The 15,498-nt window shown below is 38.1% G+C and overlaps 1 protein-coding gene across 4 annotated transcripts in view; it reads right to left on the bottom strand.

Annotated features, from left to right (window-relative positions):
* Positions 1 to 15,498, bottom strand: part of RXFP2 (relaxin family peptide receptor 2) — a 250,188-nt gene that overhangs the window by 23,020 nt on the left and 211,670 nt on the right. For all 4 annotated transcript variants that reach the window (XM_075198960.1, XM_075198959.1, XM_075198962.1 and 1 more), the window contains 4 exons: positions 12,750 to 12,821; positions 12,365 to 12,436; positions 7,356 to 7,424; positions 3,037 to 3,108 (listed from right to left, as the gene is read on the bottom strand). In XM_075198960.1, the coding sequence (XP_075055061.1) occupies positions 3,037 to 3,108; positions 7,356 to 7,424; positions 12,365 to 12,436; positions 12,750 to 12,821 (285 nt within the window). The remainder of the gene's footprint in view (positions 1 to 3,036; positions 3,109 to 7,355; positions 7,425 to 12,364; positions 12,437 to 12,749; positions 12,822 to 15,498) is intronic.

Genomic DNA, 15,498 nt, shown 5'->3' with positions numbered 1-15,498 from the left:
TGTTTGTGACATATGGTATGTAATTTGTATGTAATTATATGGATATCAGAAGTCACCAAGAATTCTGGGACCATATAGAAGCACAATGCTGTAGGATGAGTATTTATAGAATTCAGAGGTGACTTAATATTCAATATAATTTACAATATTGGGTGCATTATTCCATATAACAGACAAGTTGTCTCTATGAACACAGAAATGATGACACAGATTATAAGAGATGACATCATAACTCACTATTTATACAGATACAGCGTTTATACATATATTAACATCACTTGTGTATTATAAATAATATAATAAAATGTTGTGATAAACACACAATATACAATCTAATTATTGCAAGAAATGGGAGTATTTTACTAATTCTTGTTTTCTGTTTTGTTTACTAGGCACCTCTGTGTACAACTAATGCAATCAAACAAAATATTTGTTTCTGATAACTTACAACATTTATGTGATCATTTATCATTTCTAGTGAACAGAAATTGTATTACTTTTGCTGACAGTTCTGGCAATCAGTTTATATCTATATTAAGAAACATAGTTGGAAACATCAAGACATTTATTGAAGGTGTTTGAATTGCAAATACCAGAATCAGTGTCTGGTATTCTTCCTTCGCTGCTCCCCTCTGCCTTCCAGGTTCCCTGGTGACTGCAGTCAGCTGACTGCTGACATCACCTGCGCACCAGTTTCAATCCTGACCTGACTACCTAAATAGTGAATTCTGCACTAATCCCTGCCACAGTGTCAAACCTCCCTGTCTCTATCGTTATGCTGTTGCTGACAGTCTCCAGTGTGCTCCAAGTTTCCGACTCTGACTTGACTTTTGACTAATCTATTTCGTTCTGCTCCATGATTCTCAGCTGTACTTCCTGATTTCTGATCCCAGTTAGTCCTGATTCCTCTTCTGATATTATTTTGTCACTTCACTATCCACTTGTGTCCCAGAATCCAGTTTGCCTGACCTGTCTTCACCATACTATATCAGCACTCCGTATCCAGCACAAACCAGCTTGTGGGGGCAGTGCTTCTGCTCAACCAGTGCTAACTTTGACTGTTGAATCGAATTGTCCATCCCGACATCAGTTTGTGACAATGTATTAGCAATAAAATTATAAAACTTGCAGGAAATCAGGCAGGATTCAAGCAGGGCTTGATTTCCTCTAGCAACTCTTAGTCACCGTGGAAAAGTTATCTTGGGCCTGATTTAGAGTACAGCATATAGATGCTCTATTTGCATAGAAGCAAAGATGCATCTATGTATACTACGTACACATGGCAGTATTTTTTAATTGCACATATCTTAAGATACTGTGGGCCTGATTCATTAAGGAAAGTAAGGCAAAAAGTTTTCTCCTGAACAAAACCATGTTACAATGCAAGGGGTGCAAATTAGTTTATTATTTTGCACATAAGTTAAATACTGACTGTTTTTTTTCATGTAGCACACAAATGCTTGATGGCTTATTTGTATACTGAAATTTAAAGTTGATCTAGGACATGCCCTACCCCAAATATAAATCTGCCATCACATTTTAAATTTACATCCCACTCCAATGCAACATGGCTTTGCCAAGATGCAAAGTTACTAAATTTTTTTGCTTTCCTTTCCTTAATGAATCAGGCCCTGTATGTGCAATGCTAAATTTAGTATATAGATACATGTGAAGCAAAAATAAATCAATCATCATCATCACCTCCAAAACTTGCACCAGATAATTTAGTAAGGGCAAAATGTACTTTTTGTAGCACAGGTATTTCAAGATCTGTGTAACTTAAAATAAGAAGCATCTCAAAGAGACATACTCAATGTCGCTCGCACATCCCTAATGTATTTCCCTTGCAATTTAAAGTTCCTAATCCACCTCTGAACGTGAAAGAAGCCCCAAGTGCAAGAGATTTGCGTTTCTATATATGGAAGCTAATTGTGTACTTACGCAGTGTACCATTTCTTTAAGATTCATCTTTATGTTGCACAAATTCACTTAGGTGCAACTCTAACTCTAACTCTTTGACTCCATGTGTTCCAGGCCTCAACAATAATAAGCTTGTTTGAGCAAAAAAGCTATGCTAGTGAAGTTCTGTGTGCAGTGTTGTGTAAAATGGTATGACTTGCCAAAGTATACAAACAGACAATGAACGGAGACAAAAATTGCTCTTTACTGTAAGATATTTATCCTTAGGTAGTCATAAGGAAAATCACAAAGGCCAGAAATAATGTGAACGCTAGCAAAATAATTCTGCCATTCTATTAATAATAATTATTAAAGTACTTTATAGTACAATTATGTCGTAAAGTAAGATACATTATATGTTTTTACTCAATGTATCTTTCAAGGTAGTTTATGCCATAATAAGTTGTTTCCAAGATTGCAAATCATGGTCATTGATAATGTAAAAACACATAAGTTCAATTTTTATAATACTTTATTAAGGATTGTTCACATCGAGCTGAGGATTATAATGTCCAGGTATGGCTGTCGGGAGAAATTTAAAGGGATGTCAAGACATTATGACAGGATGGCAGTGGTGGAACACGAAAGGTTGTTCTGTTGCCTTTTGGAAAAAGCAGAACAATATGTTTTGTTATCGAAATAAATGAGCTTTAGATGTGTCAAACAAGCACACTTATTGCTATGTTAGCTTTTTTTAAAAGCTGTGTGCAGCGTTTAGTACAAACAGACAATTTTCACTCCCTGCAAGTTGATTCCAGTGTATTAGTGTAGTTTTTATTACTTATATCCCACCCCCCACCCCTTCCCCCCCAAAAAAAAATTGGCAGATGCAAACATGTAAAAAGAGTAATAGGGGTCACACATACAAGGGATGGGGTAAACAGAAAACTTAAAAAAGCTATTTTGTTTTTTTATATTTTTTTGCTTACATTCATTATAAAAAATGTTAACACATATCTGCCACAATATACTCTTATGTGCATTTTTAAATGATAAACCAACCTTCAGTATAAATGTGCTGCATGATGGATTATAGCAATTAATCTAACAATAGTTAGAGTTCCTGTAAATACTTACATATGAGAAAGATTCTTCATCGGCTGAAACATTCTCGTACTTATAGTCGGAATTTCAATTTTTTCCAGGGCTCTAAAAATGAGATTCATTTTAAATTTACCTTTTTACCTATCATAATAAAAGCGTTTTAAGCAAAATATAGAATACAATACAATAGAAATATTATGGGGATCATTGCAACACTAAGGATCATTGAAAAAGTAGGTAACAATGATATTAACTTTGTGAGTAGAGATGGCTGTACTTCTGAATATGCACAGAGATAAATTGATTGATTAGATTTAATGGTTGCATGTCTGATATTTTTACATACTAAAAAGGAAGTGATTCAACAGAGTTGAAGGCAGTGTCTTCCTGTGTGAATGGGTCAAGTAAAAATGAGTATGGGTAATTTGGGTTTCAAAAGGAACTCTGCTTATGCACAAATTGTGAGCTATGCATGGATAAGCAATTAAGTAAAAGTTTGCTTCACTTTTCTTTTGACATTTGATTGAATACACTCTTCCCTTAAGGTGCACATAAGTGCTGCAATTGCATGGCCTGATTGTAGCAAAAGTATTAAACAGACATATTCTAGACAATAAATAATATGAAAATACTTTTTAGACAAGTAATGTGCCAAGCATACTTGACTGACATTTTCAAATAAAATCTTTGTTTAAATGGTTGAAGTCAGGATTTAACCTAGGGTTTGGGACTGTAGCTTTTTCTTTTTTTAAATGTATGGGGTTGTTTTAGGGTGGTAGGGTTAGCATAGATTTTGGGCAGGGTTAGTTTAGCCTTTCCATATCTTACATGATCTAACTAACCTATTCTAACCAATGACATTATGTTTTTTTAAAAAGTGAATTTATTTGAAAATGTCAGGCAGCGTTGCTTGAGAGTTCACTTCCTGTCTCCTGAATATGTTGGGAGTTGTCTCCTGAACATGCCGGGAGTTGTCTCCTGAGCATGCCGGGAGTTGTCTCCTGAGCATGCCGGGAGTTGTCTCCTGAGCATGCCAGGAGTTGTCTCCTGAGCATGCCGAGAGTTATCTTCTGAGCATGCCGGGAGTTGTCTCCTGAGCATGCCGGGAGTTGTCTCCTGAGCATGCCGGGATTTGTCTCCTGAGCATGCCGAGATTTGTCTCCTGAGCATGCAGGGAGTTGTCTCCTGAGCATGCCGGGAGTTGTCTCCTCAGTATGCTTGGAGTTGTCTCCTCAGTATGCCGAGAGTTGTCTCCTGAGCATGCCGGGAGTTATCTTCTGAGCATGCCGGTAGTTGTCTCCTGAGCATGCCGGGATTTGTCTCCTGAGCATGCTGAGATTTGTCTCCTGAGTATGCCGGGAGTTGTCTTCTGAGCATGACGGGAGTTGTCTCCTGAATATGTTGGGAGTTGTCTCCTAAGCATGCCGAGAGTTGTCTTCCGAACATGCCGGGAGTTGTCTTCTGAGCATGCTGGGATTTGTCTCCTGAGCATGCCAAAATTTGTCTCCTGAGTATGCCGGGAGTTGTCTCCTGAGCATGCTGGGAGTTGTCTCCTCAGTATGCCGGGAGTTGTCTACTGAGCATGCCGGAAGTTGTCTACTGAGCATGCCGGGAGTTGTCTCCTCAGTATGCCGGGAGTTGTCTCCTCAGAATGCCGGGAGTTGTCTCCTCAGAATGCCGGGAGTCGTCTCCCCAGTATGCCGGGATTTGTCTCCTCACTATGCCGGGAGTTGTCTCCTGAGCATGCCGGGAGATGTCTCCTGAGCGTGCCGGGAGATGTCTCCTGAGCGTGCCGGGAGTTGTCTCCTTAGTATGCCGGGAGTTGTCTCCTCAGTATGCCAGGAGTTGTCTCCTCAGTATGCCGGGAGTTGTCTCCTCAGTATGCTGGGAGTTGTCTCCTCAGTATGCCGGGAGTTGTCTCCTAAGCATGCCGAGAGTTGTCTTCCGAACATGCCGGGAGTTGTCTCCTCAGTATACCGGGAGTTGTCTCCTAAGCATGCCAGCTCTTACCAATTGTAAAACTCTTGTTTTTCAAAGAAACTGCCTATTACATAAAATTTATATGCTTTAAGGCCATGGCTGTCAGGGGTCAGTAGAAAAAGGGCATTTCCTTCAGATGTCTCTTACATTTGTAGTAAGTGAACATTAATATCGGCAGGGACTGTCAGACCATTAGGCCTAAGGGTACACATTTTATGAGATATGGTGATTGATTTTAGTCTTTTTATATGGAAAATCCACCAATATTCCTGGCACCATCAAACATGCATATTATTATAGTATTATATGTAGATATCAATCTATCAGTACAGGCTGCGTTCCAGAGGACCAGGAAGGAAGCTACAAATAATAGAGAGGAATTCTCCTGTGCTGCAAAGAATGGAGGGAACTCATTACCGAATAGTTCGCCTAAAGAAGAATTACAACAGACTACAGGAAAAACCTTATAGAAGCAAATCGCTGTACACGAAAACAAAATAATGTGAGTACTTACACAATAACTAAATATGGAATTGTTTGGTTTGATTCTTTTATGAACTGTATGAGGATGACATATTTACAAGACTGAGAACAGATTAAAGTGTGATTCATTTCCATTCAATATACTGAATTAGAAATCACCGTATTTGTTGCTGCGCACTCAGCACTTTTAGTGCTTACACACATTTTATTAATTAAACTGATTTTATGCAGTACTAGTATTGTGTACTTAGATAAAGTATATATCATCAGTATGGATAGATTGATATCTACATATAATACTATAATAATATGCATGTTTGTTGGTGCCAGGGATATTGGTGGATTTTGCATGGTGACATTTAGCAGAGTGAATAGCTGCTTTTTCCAAATTGAAACTCCCTGAGAGACAAGTTCCTTTTCTCAATCCAAAGTGTTTTGCTGCCTGAGAAGATTGACAGATAGAAGGGAAGCGCTTGTAATATCTATATATTTTTGTACTATTGATATGGAAAGTTTATTCCAGATTAATATTAAAATAAAAAAAAAGATTTAATATCCTAGGAATATGGCTTGTAAAGAACTATAATGGGGGAAGAGAGAGATCTATTTGCAGATATAGTGATAAAAATGACTATTTTTGGTGATTTACAGTTGATTTGTTAAACATAAAGTCTATTAAAGGCAAATCAAGCTATAAATCACCAGTTTCCCCAACCTCTGGAAAAGAAAATTGGCAGACATTGCAAAATCACTGAAAACAGTTTCCAAGTGTTAAATACAGAACAATGGGAATCTATGAAAGTGTGATTCAGTAAATCGCTGTGAAAAGCACCAAAAATGTATTATTGGTTCCACAAATGAGATTACCTATAAACCAGTGAGACAAAAAAACAGCTCCACCCTGTGAAATACTTGGAAGTTTTCCCATTTATTTCAATGGGCCTATTTATTGATTTAATTTCGTATTCAAGTAAATGGGCCAATTGAAATGAATTGGGACACCTCTGTCTATTTTACAGGACTGGCACCATTGCTATAAATAAACTAAATAAATACATAAATAAACAGACAGCATGCCCCTCCCCCAAATTTTCACCCAGCAGCACTGTTACACATCCTGTGCCGGTTTCTACTATAACAGGGAGACCGTGAACCTGTTCAGCCCACGGGGAGCTACAAGCCAAGGGACCCCTTCTTCTGGAGTCTTGCCAGTCTGCCCTGAAAAGTGGGAAGTCTTTTATTCAATGAAAGTTTATTTTAAAATTGTGTATATAGGGTTACTTATTTTTACCTTTATGGAAAAAAGGTATATCGGGCAGGAGTCTTAGGGAACAGTATCCATTATACTGGAACAACACAGGTCCCATTCTTGTTCATTGCTGGTCGGTAGCCTCTGGGCTAGTTTTTACTATGACAGGGGAACCCATTATTATCTGACATAAATTAAATCTAGTCTTACAATATTTTAGTTACACAAGAGAAAATAAAGTAAAATGAATGGTTCGAAAAGTATACTAATGATACACTATACTGCATGAAACATTGTATACATTACCATAAATATGAACATATGTTGTAATAAGAATATCAGATTATTATAAATAATTGTGTGCTTTATTTACTATAGGCTTGATTTTATCAAATGTTGTATTACAAGTCTTGATTAAGTTACTCTAAAACATAATTTCATATTATTATTTTTAATTTATATTAATGGCTGTATATATTGCTCCGCTGCTGACAACCTAAAATCTCTGGTCCAGAGCAGGCAAATTGCTTCCTCCCTAGTTTACCAATTTATATGTTAAAGGCTCTCCTTTAGGAAACACATTATACGCCACCAAAGAAACCATGTTATATTAATGATATTTCTGCAAATGTTAACTTACAATGATTGGAGATGCGGCAGGGTTTCAAACTGTTCAGTATGGAGTGATAGTGGATTGCAGCTGAGATTACTGTAATAAAAGAAAAAGAAACACAAATATATAGGATCTGGCAAAATACTAAAGGAAACACAGCACAGTTGCACATAAACAAGGGGCAATATTTTTTCATGATGCTATCCCAATATATTGCAGCAGCAAACATTGACATTTTTATTTGTTTATGTAATTACTAGAAAAATAGATATTTGGATATTTTTCATCATGTTATTTTAAAGGTCTTCTCTGAAAACAGATGCTTTATTATATAAGGAAGAAAAACAATTTAATTTTGTATAGAGATGTGCGCTGACTCTTGTGTTTCAGTTTCGAAACTGGTGTCGGTTCTAACCCAACTTTGTGTTTTGGCTTTTCTACCGGGTCAGTCGAACAAACACGAAAGGTTTTGCTTTTAGATCTGGATTTAATTGAAAATTGTAAAAAATAGGTAAAATAATGTCAATTTGAGCTGTTTTTGCTCCTATATTACTATTTATAGCATTAACATTCATTTCAAGACATTTCCAGTCTGTTTTCTCATGATCCCGTCACAACAGTCCCAATCTTCACCAAAGTCTGCAGCGAGCTGTCTTAAAGAAGGACATTGCAACTTTGCCACCAGTGCATTTGCTTTCTCTGATTCAATTAAAAAAATAATAAACTGAATAGTGTTGATCTCCCTTTTATTGCACCCTAAACGTCTGCACATGTTCAAACTAACTATTACTGTAATTGAATAAATAAATAACCACAGGGCTACCAATGTAAATTTGGCATAAGTTCACAATTTTTATTTAAGCAAAAATGGTTTGCGGAGAGAGTAATGCGAGTCAGCTAACAGCTAATAGCAAAACCAAACGGTGGAAGGTCAGTTTGCTATTACACTACTTGTGCCAGGATATAATCCTTTACAATGTTACGGCTTCCTAGTAACTGTCATCAGCTTTTAGATCTAGCAGGAGAGATCTTCACCTATAGCAGCCACCTTTCCCGTAGATTTGGACGCACACACACTCTTGGATGCCCCCAGGACTTAGCTCAACAAGTTAACCCGTGCATGATACTCATGCATTCTAGTCAAATCAAGCTACTTAAGGTGTTAAAAAGGTTCTTGTCATGCATTTGGGCCATAGCCCAGGCCTCAACCACCAACCACTCCCCACTGTCACCCCCGGCAACCACCAACCACTCCCCACTGTCACCCCCGGCAACCACCAACCACTCCCCACTGTCACCCCCGGCAACCACCAACCACTCCCCACTGTCACCCCCGGCAACCACCAACCACTCCCAACTGTCACTTCTCCTTCAAGAAATATATATATATTTTTTTAAAATCTTTATAAACACTTTTAACAATTAACAAGTTATATTAATAAATTAAAAACATCTTAGTATACCAAAATTCAGCCCTTTCTTAATTTTTTTTCCCACACACACACTAAGGGGCATATTCAATTCTGATCCGATCCGCGGTAACGCGCGTTACCGCGGAAAATGCGCAGTACTGCTGGTAATACGGTACCGCAATAACTCGAATTTTCGCACTCAGCCCTACGGGCTGCGAACGAAAATCCACGTTATTGCGGTACCGCGGATTAGGTTCGCGGCCGTTCCGGCGCGATACCGCGGATCGGGATCGGAATTGAATATGCCCCTAAGAATTTAGTAGGTCAGTGTATAACTCCGCCCAGCAGGTGGCGCTGCAGCTTGGTTTTAATTTTTACACACACACACACAGACAGAGAGACTAACACATGCCACTAGACATTTTTATATTAGAAGCTTATGAGCAGGAATCAGTAACACGGACATAGGAGAATTAGGGCCAAGAGCACGCTGCCCACGCAAACTCAAGAGGCAGCAATAATTTAATTACAGCCCAGATGCCCTGGTGTCAGTGTGAGTACACACCTGCAGTGACAGCAAAAGCACAGTTTTTCTCAAAGAATACAATAGTAGTTAGTTCAGAATGATATCTAGATAACTCAGTCTGTATATACTGTCTAGTACTATTAAATATATGCAATACAATGCATTAACAACAATCAGTAACCACTAGTCTGTGTAAAGTGTATTTAAGATTGAAATTAAAAGCAATTGATCAGCAAACTATTGTAATTGACTATTCTCTACAGAACTGCTTTGCAATAATGTCAGGATTCTACAGCTTTCCGATGTCCCTGGTTCACCCTTAACGCTGTTTTATAAGCAGAGCACCACAGCTAACCTCCTCCCTACACAATATCTGTTCTAAAATGGCACTGAAGAAAATGATGGAGGACTATATACATTAGGGATGAGCGGGCTCGGATATCTGAAATCCGAGCCCACCTGAACCTTGCCGATCCAAGCTGGATCAGAGACAGATCCGGGTATTCCCGCCAATTGCAAAACTGAAAGCGAGGCTCCGAGTCATAATCCCGTTGTCGGATCTCGCGATACTCGGATTCTATAAATTCCCCGCTGGCCGCCGCCATCTTCACTCAGGAATTGATCAGGGTAGAGGGAGGTTGTGTTAGGTGGTCCTCTGCCCTGCTATATCCTGCGCTGTGCTGTGCTGTGCTCAGTCCAGTGGTGCTGTGTCCTGTGCTCTGTCCTTCTGAGTTCAGTGGTGCTGCTGGGTCCTGTGCTGTGTCCTGTTCAGTCCAGTGGTGCTGTATCCTGTGATCTGTCCAGTGGTACTGCAATATTACAAAGTTCACTGATTCTGCAGTATAAGTCCAGTGGTACTGCAATATTACAAAGTTCACTGATTCTGCAGTATAAGTCCAGTGGTACTGCAATATTACAAAGTTCACTGATTCTGCAGTATAAGTCCAGTGGTACTGCAATATTACAAAGTTCACTGATTTAGCAGTATAAGTCCAGTGGTACTCTCCTGTGCCGCATATAATTTTTAAAGGCTTTGCCAAGTGTGTGTGGCTTAGGGGTACGCTCTCTTGTGCTACATATAATGGAAAACATAAATTTGGAGGATAAAGCTGCGAGGAAAAAGCTCAGTTTTCCTAAAAGACCCGCTGGCGGGGATGCTGATAACATCTGGTCCGGACTGAAGGACCTGCCAATCATTGCAGACATGTCTACTGTTGCTGCATTGGATGCTGTCACAATAGAAAAAATGGTGGAGGATTATTTTGCTGACACCATCCAAATAGACATGTCAGACAGTCCATATTGTTACTGGCAGGAAAAAAAGGCAGTTTGGAAGCCCCTGTACAAACTGGCTCTATTTTACCTGAGTTGTTCCCCCTCCAGTGTGTACTCGGAAAGAGTTTTTAGTGCAGCGGGGAACCTGGTCAGTGAGCGGCGAAGGAGGTTGCTTCCTCAGAACGTTGAAAAAATGATGTTCATAAAAATGAATTATCAATTCCTCAATCAAGTACAGCACTGCCCTCCAGATAGTACAGAGGGACCTGTGGTTGTGGAGTCCAGCGGGGACGAATTGATAATGTGTGAGGAGGAGGAAGTACGCACTGTAGGGGGAGAGGAATCAGAGGTTGAGGATGAGGACGACATCTTGCCTCATTAGAGCCTGTTTTGGACTAAAAACAATATTGTGAGGTGTGAGGTGTTCAGAATAGACTGGGAATTAGTGTAAATGATTGTTATTGAATGTTATTGAGGTTAATAATAGCGTAGGAGTGAAAAATAAACCCAAAAACTTGATTTTAACACTTTTTATGTTTTTTTCAAAATAAATCCGAATCCAAAACCTTTAAATCCGAACCAAAACCTTTCGCCAGGTGTTTTGCGAAACAAATCCAAACCCAAAACCTCAAGGAAATCCGAATCCAAAACACAAAACACGAGACACCAAAAGTGGCCGGTGCACATCCCTAATATACATATATATATATATATATATATATATATATATATATATATACAGCGTCGAACTGACCCACCGGGATACCGGAAAAATCACCGGTAGGCCCCGCTGCACAATGGCCGCACCCCTTTCTAGAAGTGGGCAGAGCCCATCCAGCTGGGGGTCGATGTCCTCTTCGGCGTCCCCGCTGCCTTCCTCGGCGTTCCTGCTGCTGCAGATGACTGGCTGTCAGTGACAGCCAGTCATCTTTCAAATAAGATCGCAGCTGCGATCATGTGACCCGCCCCCTCCTCTTGTCAGCTGACTGTCTTATGCTCCCGCCGCCGCTGAAGAACTAAGGAGCAGAGAGGCTGCATCAATCAAAATATGGGTAAGTAGATTTTTTTATTTTATTTAATATTACTGGATATATCTTTTAATTTCCTCCAAATTACAGAACTTACAGCATGAGGCAGAATTCTCTTTTATATATTTATATATTTTATATATATCTTCATCTGTGCTCTAGCAACTATATATATATATAGTGTGTGTGAATTGAGAGCTCTATTCCATTGCATATGTGAATTGGGGGTGCTATTGCGGGTATAATATGAATTGGGGACACTATTGCGTGGTATATGTGAATTTCGGGTACTACTGTGTGGCATAACATTGGGGGCACTACTGTGTGGTGTAACATTGTTTGGGGGCACTACTGTGTGGCATAATATTGTTTGGGAGCACTACTTTGTGGCATAACATTGGGGGCACTATTGTGTGGAGTAACATTGTTTAGGGGGCACTACTGTGTGATGATGATGCATTCCTTTCACAAGTCCGTATGCTTATCCTGACTGCTGTGGAGTATTATTTTTTTTTATTGTGTAAAGTGATTTGAAAGTACCATAAAAAGACATTGTTCAAGATTCAAATAGTAAAATTACCAATATACTTCTAGTACTATTACTGCTATAAAACATAAAAGTAAATATATTCTACTATATATTTAACAGTTATTAAATAAATTAATACTTAATCCAGAAAGCAAACAGAAAATGTAAACATTTTAATTCAAATTTTATAGTAGTATAGTAAAATATTCTCGTACACTAAAATGACATCACAATAAATAAACACATAAATGATTATCGTTACTCACAGTTTTTGTAAATGTTTAAGCTCTTTAAAGCTGGAGAGTGGCACTTCTGTGATTAAATTGTTTGATAAATCTCTAAGGATAATAAAACAAATGAAATATAGTTTTGTAAATAACTGCTCAATTACATTATTAGGGGTGAATATAGACTGAAATATTTGTACCTAACAGAAGGCAGAATATCTATTAAAATGACTAATTTTATAGAGCTGAGGACAAAATATTTGCAGTGTAAGTACTTTATGGTGTACAAATATAACTTGTGAATCACAGCTTGCATAGGGATGTTTACATAAATATTGCTTAATCGGTACTATAATATAAGACAAGTGACAATACATGCATGTTACAATAAATATATACATCTTATTTTTAGTAAATTTCTTACATTTCGGCTAAACTCCGTAAAGATGAAAATATGTTTTCTGTCACTAATCTGATCTGGTTTCCACGTAGAAACCTGAGGACAAAAATACACATTACAAACAAAGCAATTGAGTACTTATGTGAAATACTGTATACTGGTTGTATTGTAATAATTATTCAGTATTGATATGTGCTAATAAATTCACTATTATTGCAAGTTACTTTCTATGTTATGTTGTCCCCAAATCATTAGATACATGTAAATAAAATTGCATTAAATATTCCATACTGGATTTGAGTTTGGCTGATGTAAATAGGATACATCTAAAAATAAAACAAAATTATCGTCATTAACAATTTACACAAGTGGAGTTGTTATATTAAGAGTTTCTAAATCAAAGAATATGATTAAAATATTGCTTATTCTGGGAGTAACAAAGGGAGAGCATTTGTTTAAAGACAAAACTAACATTTTTAGTGTAACCATTAACATGCCTATTAAAGATGGGTTACTAGCAACCTAATTATCATGAATGTATTAGTTTTGTTTGCATGGCTGAAATATATGGTTGACTATATTCAGTGAAAAATAAATGGGGAAAAATAAATTGGTTTCCTAATCAGGCAGTAATATATAGGCCAGTTCTGCTTCCCAAAAACTGGGTCTCGTATTCACTAATGAATGTTATTTTCTCAACGGACATCGAAAAGCCTGTCTAATCTATACTTTTATTGCACATTGTTTAATTTGTGTGGGGTGTTAACTCACATTCTAAATGTACGTTGTAAGCAATGTTTCAATCTTTAATAGAGCTGCCAGTTGAAAGATATGGCTTTATATATTGCTGAGATGTTGAACCCTTTAACTCTCAATTTCCACTTTACTTCAGCCTGTTTACAGTTGAAATATATGAGCGCTGTGTATTTGTTCTTAAACTTTATCTAACCCTGTAAATAATAATTTCCACTATTTCTCATGTTATTTGATATACAGCTTTATATATGAGACTCCTAGGGGTATATTTACTAAACTGTGGGTTTGAAAAAGTGTTGCCTATAGCAACCAATCAGATTCTAGCTGTCATTTTATAGAATGTACTAAATAAATGATAACTAAAATCTGATTGGTTGCTATAGGCACATCTCCACTTTTTCAAACCTGCAATTTAGTAAATATACCCCCTAGACTTGCAGAACAAAATAAACGGAAAGAGACAAAGTAAAACTATAAGGGACCTTTGTCTATTGAGGTGAGTACCCAGGAGAAAATTGAGCAACAGATACAGTAAAGGGATGACTCTGGTAAATCATTCCTTTTGGAAGGTACTAAGGGGGGAATTCAATTCCCCCCGAAGTACCGCCGCGTTAATCGTTTTACCGTTATTACGGTAATATTAACCCGGCTTTCTGCTCACAGCTCATGGAGCTGCGAGCAAAAAGCCGGCGTTAAAACAATATATACCATAATAATGGTAATAGTGCGCAGGCTGCGTTACTTTTTCAGGTAAATCGGCCAATTGAATTTCCCCCATACAGTGAATAGCATCCAGATGTTACTGTCAGGATCTGCCTGCAAGCCCCTTGCAGTACATACTGCTTTGCTTGGCAGCTCCTGCCTTTTGACTTTATTAGTGTGTATTTGCAGCAGTACCTCTGATCACCAGAGGTGCTGCTATCTTGCCTTTCATGTTTGCATTAGGGGTTAACACTTTCTTCAATTATCCCATGCACCTGGGTGTGTTTTCTTTTCCCTTATATATACCTGTTCCTCCCAGCAGTCATTGCTGGTTATTGTTGTCCCATCCTGTTGTCACATCCTGAGGTTATTCTCTGTGGTCACTTCCTCCTGTTTGTGCTCCTGGATTTATGCTGCTGGAGATTTATATCAACATACAACCTGCTGACCTGTTCCTTATGTGAACCTGGGACTTATCTGTGCATTTCCCTGTGCATGCTGCCTGGAATATTTCCTCACCTCCCATTTACCTGCAACTGCTGTATATCTGATAAATTCTGCAAGCTATTATGTCATCAACTGTTCATACTCTCCAGCAATAAACATTGTTTGTTTTTTCACCTATCCATGGCTCCTTAGCTGTATTTCTACATTGATCCGTGACAGTTACAAAAGCCAGCATTAAAACTACCATATTAAACGGTAATTACGCGCACTATTACTGTAATAACAGTAATAGTATGCAGGCCAAATTACTTTTTCAAGTAACGCGGCCAATTTGAGTTTCGAAAATGTTAATTATTTGAAAATCAAATTAATTAAAAAATGTAAACCAAAGAAATTAGTTGCTATTGCTATTGCCGCAGCAAAATAATTTGGTAACAATATAGAAAGGAAAATGGAAACCGAGTTGAAAAATGGTTTTACAAACACAAGACCGGCAGCCTCCAAGAAGTGGATGTTTTCAAATTAATGAATCACGTTATAAATGGAAAAGTGAAACCATGAAGAAGATCAATAATGTTAAAAAAATGATATGTTTTGAATGCAAAAAGAGCGGACATTACAAAGCTCAATGTCCTATGCGGTTGTCAGCGAAAGAAAATCAAATATGATTGATAATGTGGGAGAATTTGCGATAATTCCTGTGTCTACTAACAATTGATGAACCAAGTTTGACTTCCATAATCAATATCATGAGTGGCTGCATTCCCTTTTTGTGCGAGGGAGGGAATTCCACAAAGTGGGTGCAGCCCGGAAAAAGTCCTGTAACTGAGAATGGGAGGATGTGATGAGAGTGGAAGAGAGAGGTAGA

This window comes from Mixophyes fleayi, chromosome 2 (assembly GCF_038048845.1).
Source record: "Mixophyes fleayi isolate aMixFle1 chromosome 2, aMixFle1.hap1, whole genome shotgun sequence".
Taxonomy (NCBI): domain Eukaryota; kingdom Metazoa; phylum Chordata; class Amphibia; order Anura; family Limnodynastidae; genus Mixophyes; species Mixophyes fleayi.
Note: the sequence above shows the minus strand (reverse complement) of the source record. Positions and strands in the feature narration are given on the sequence as shown.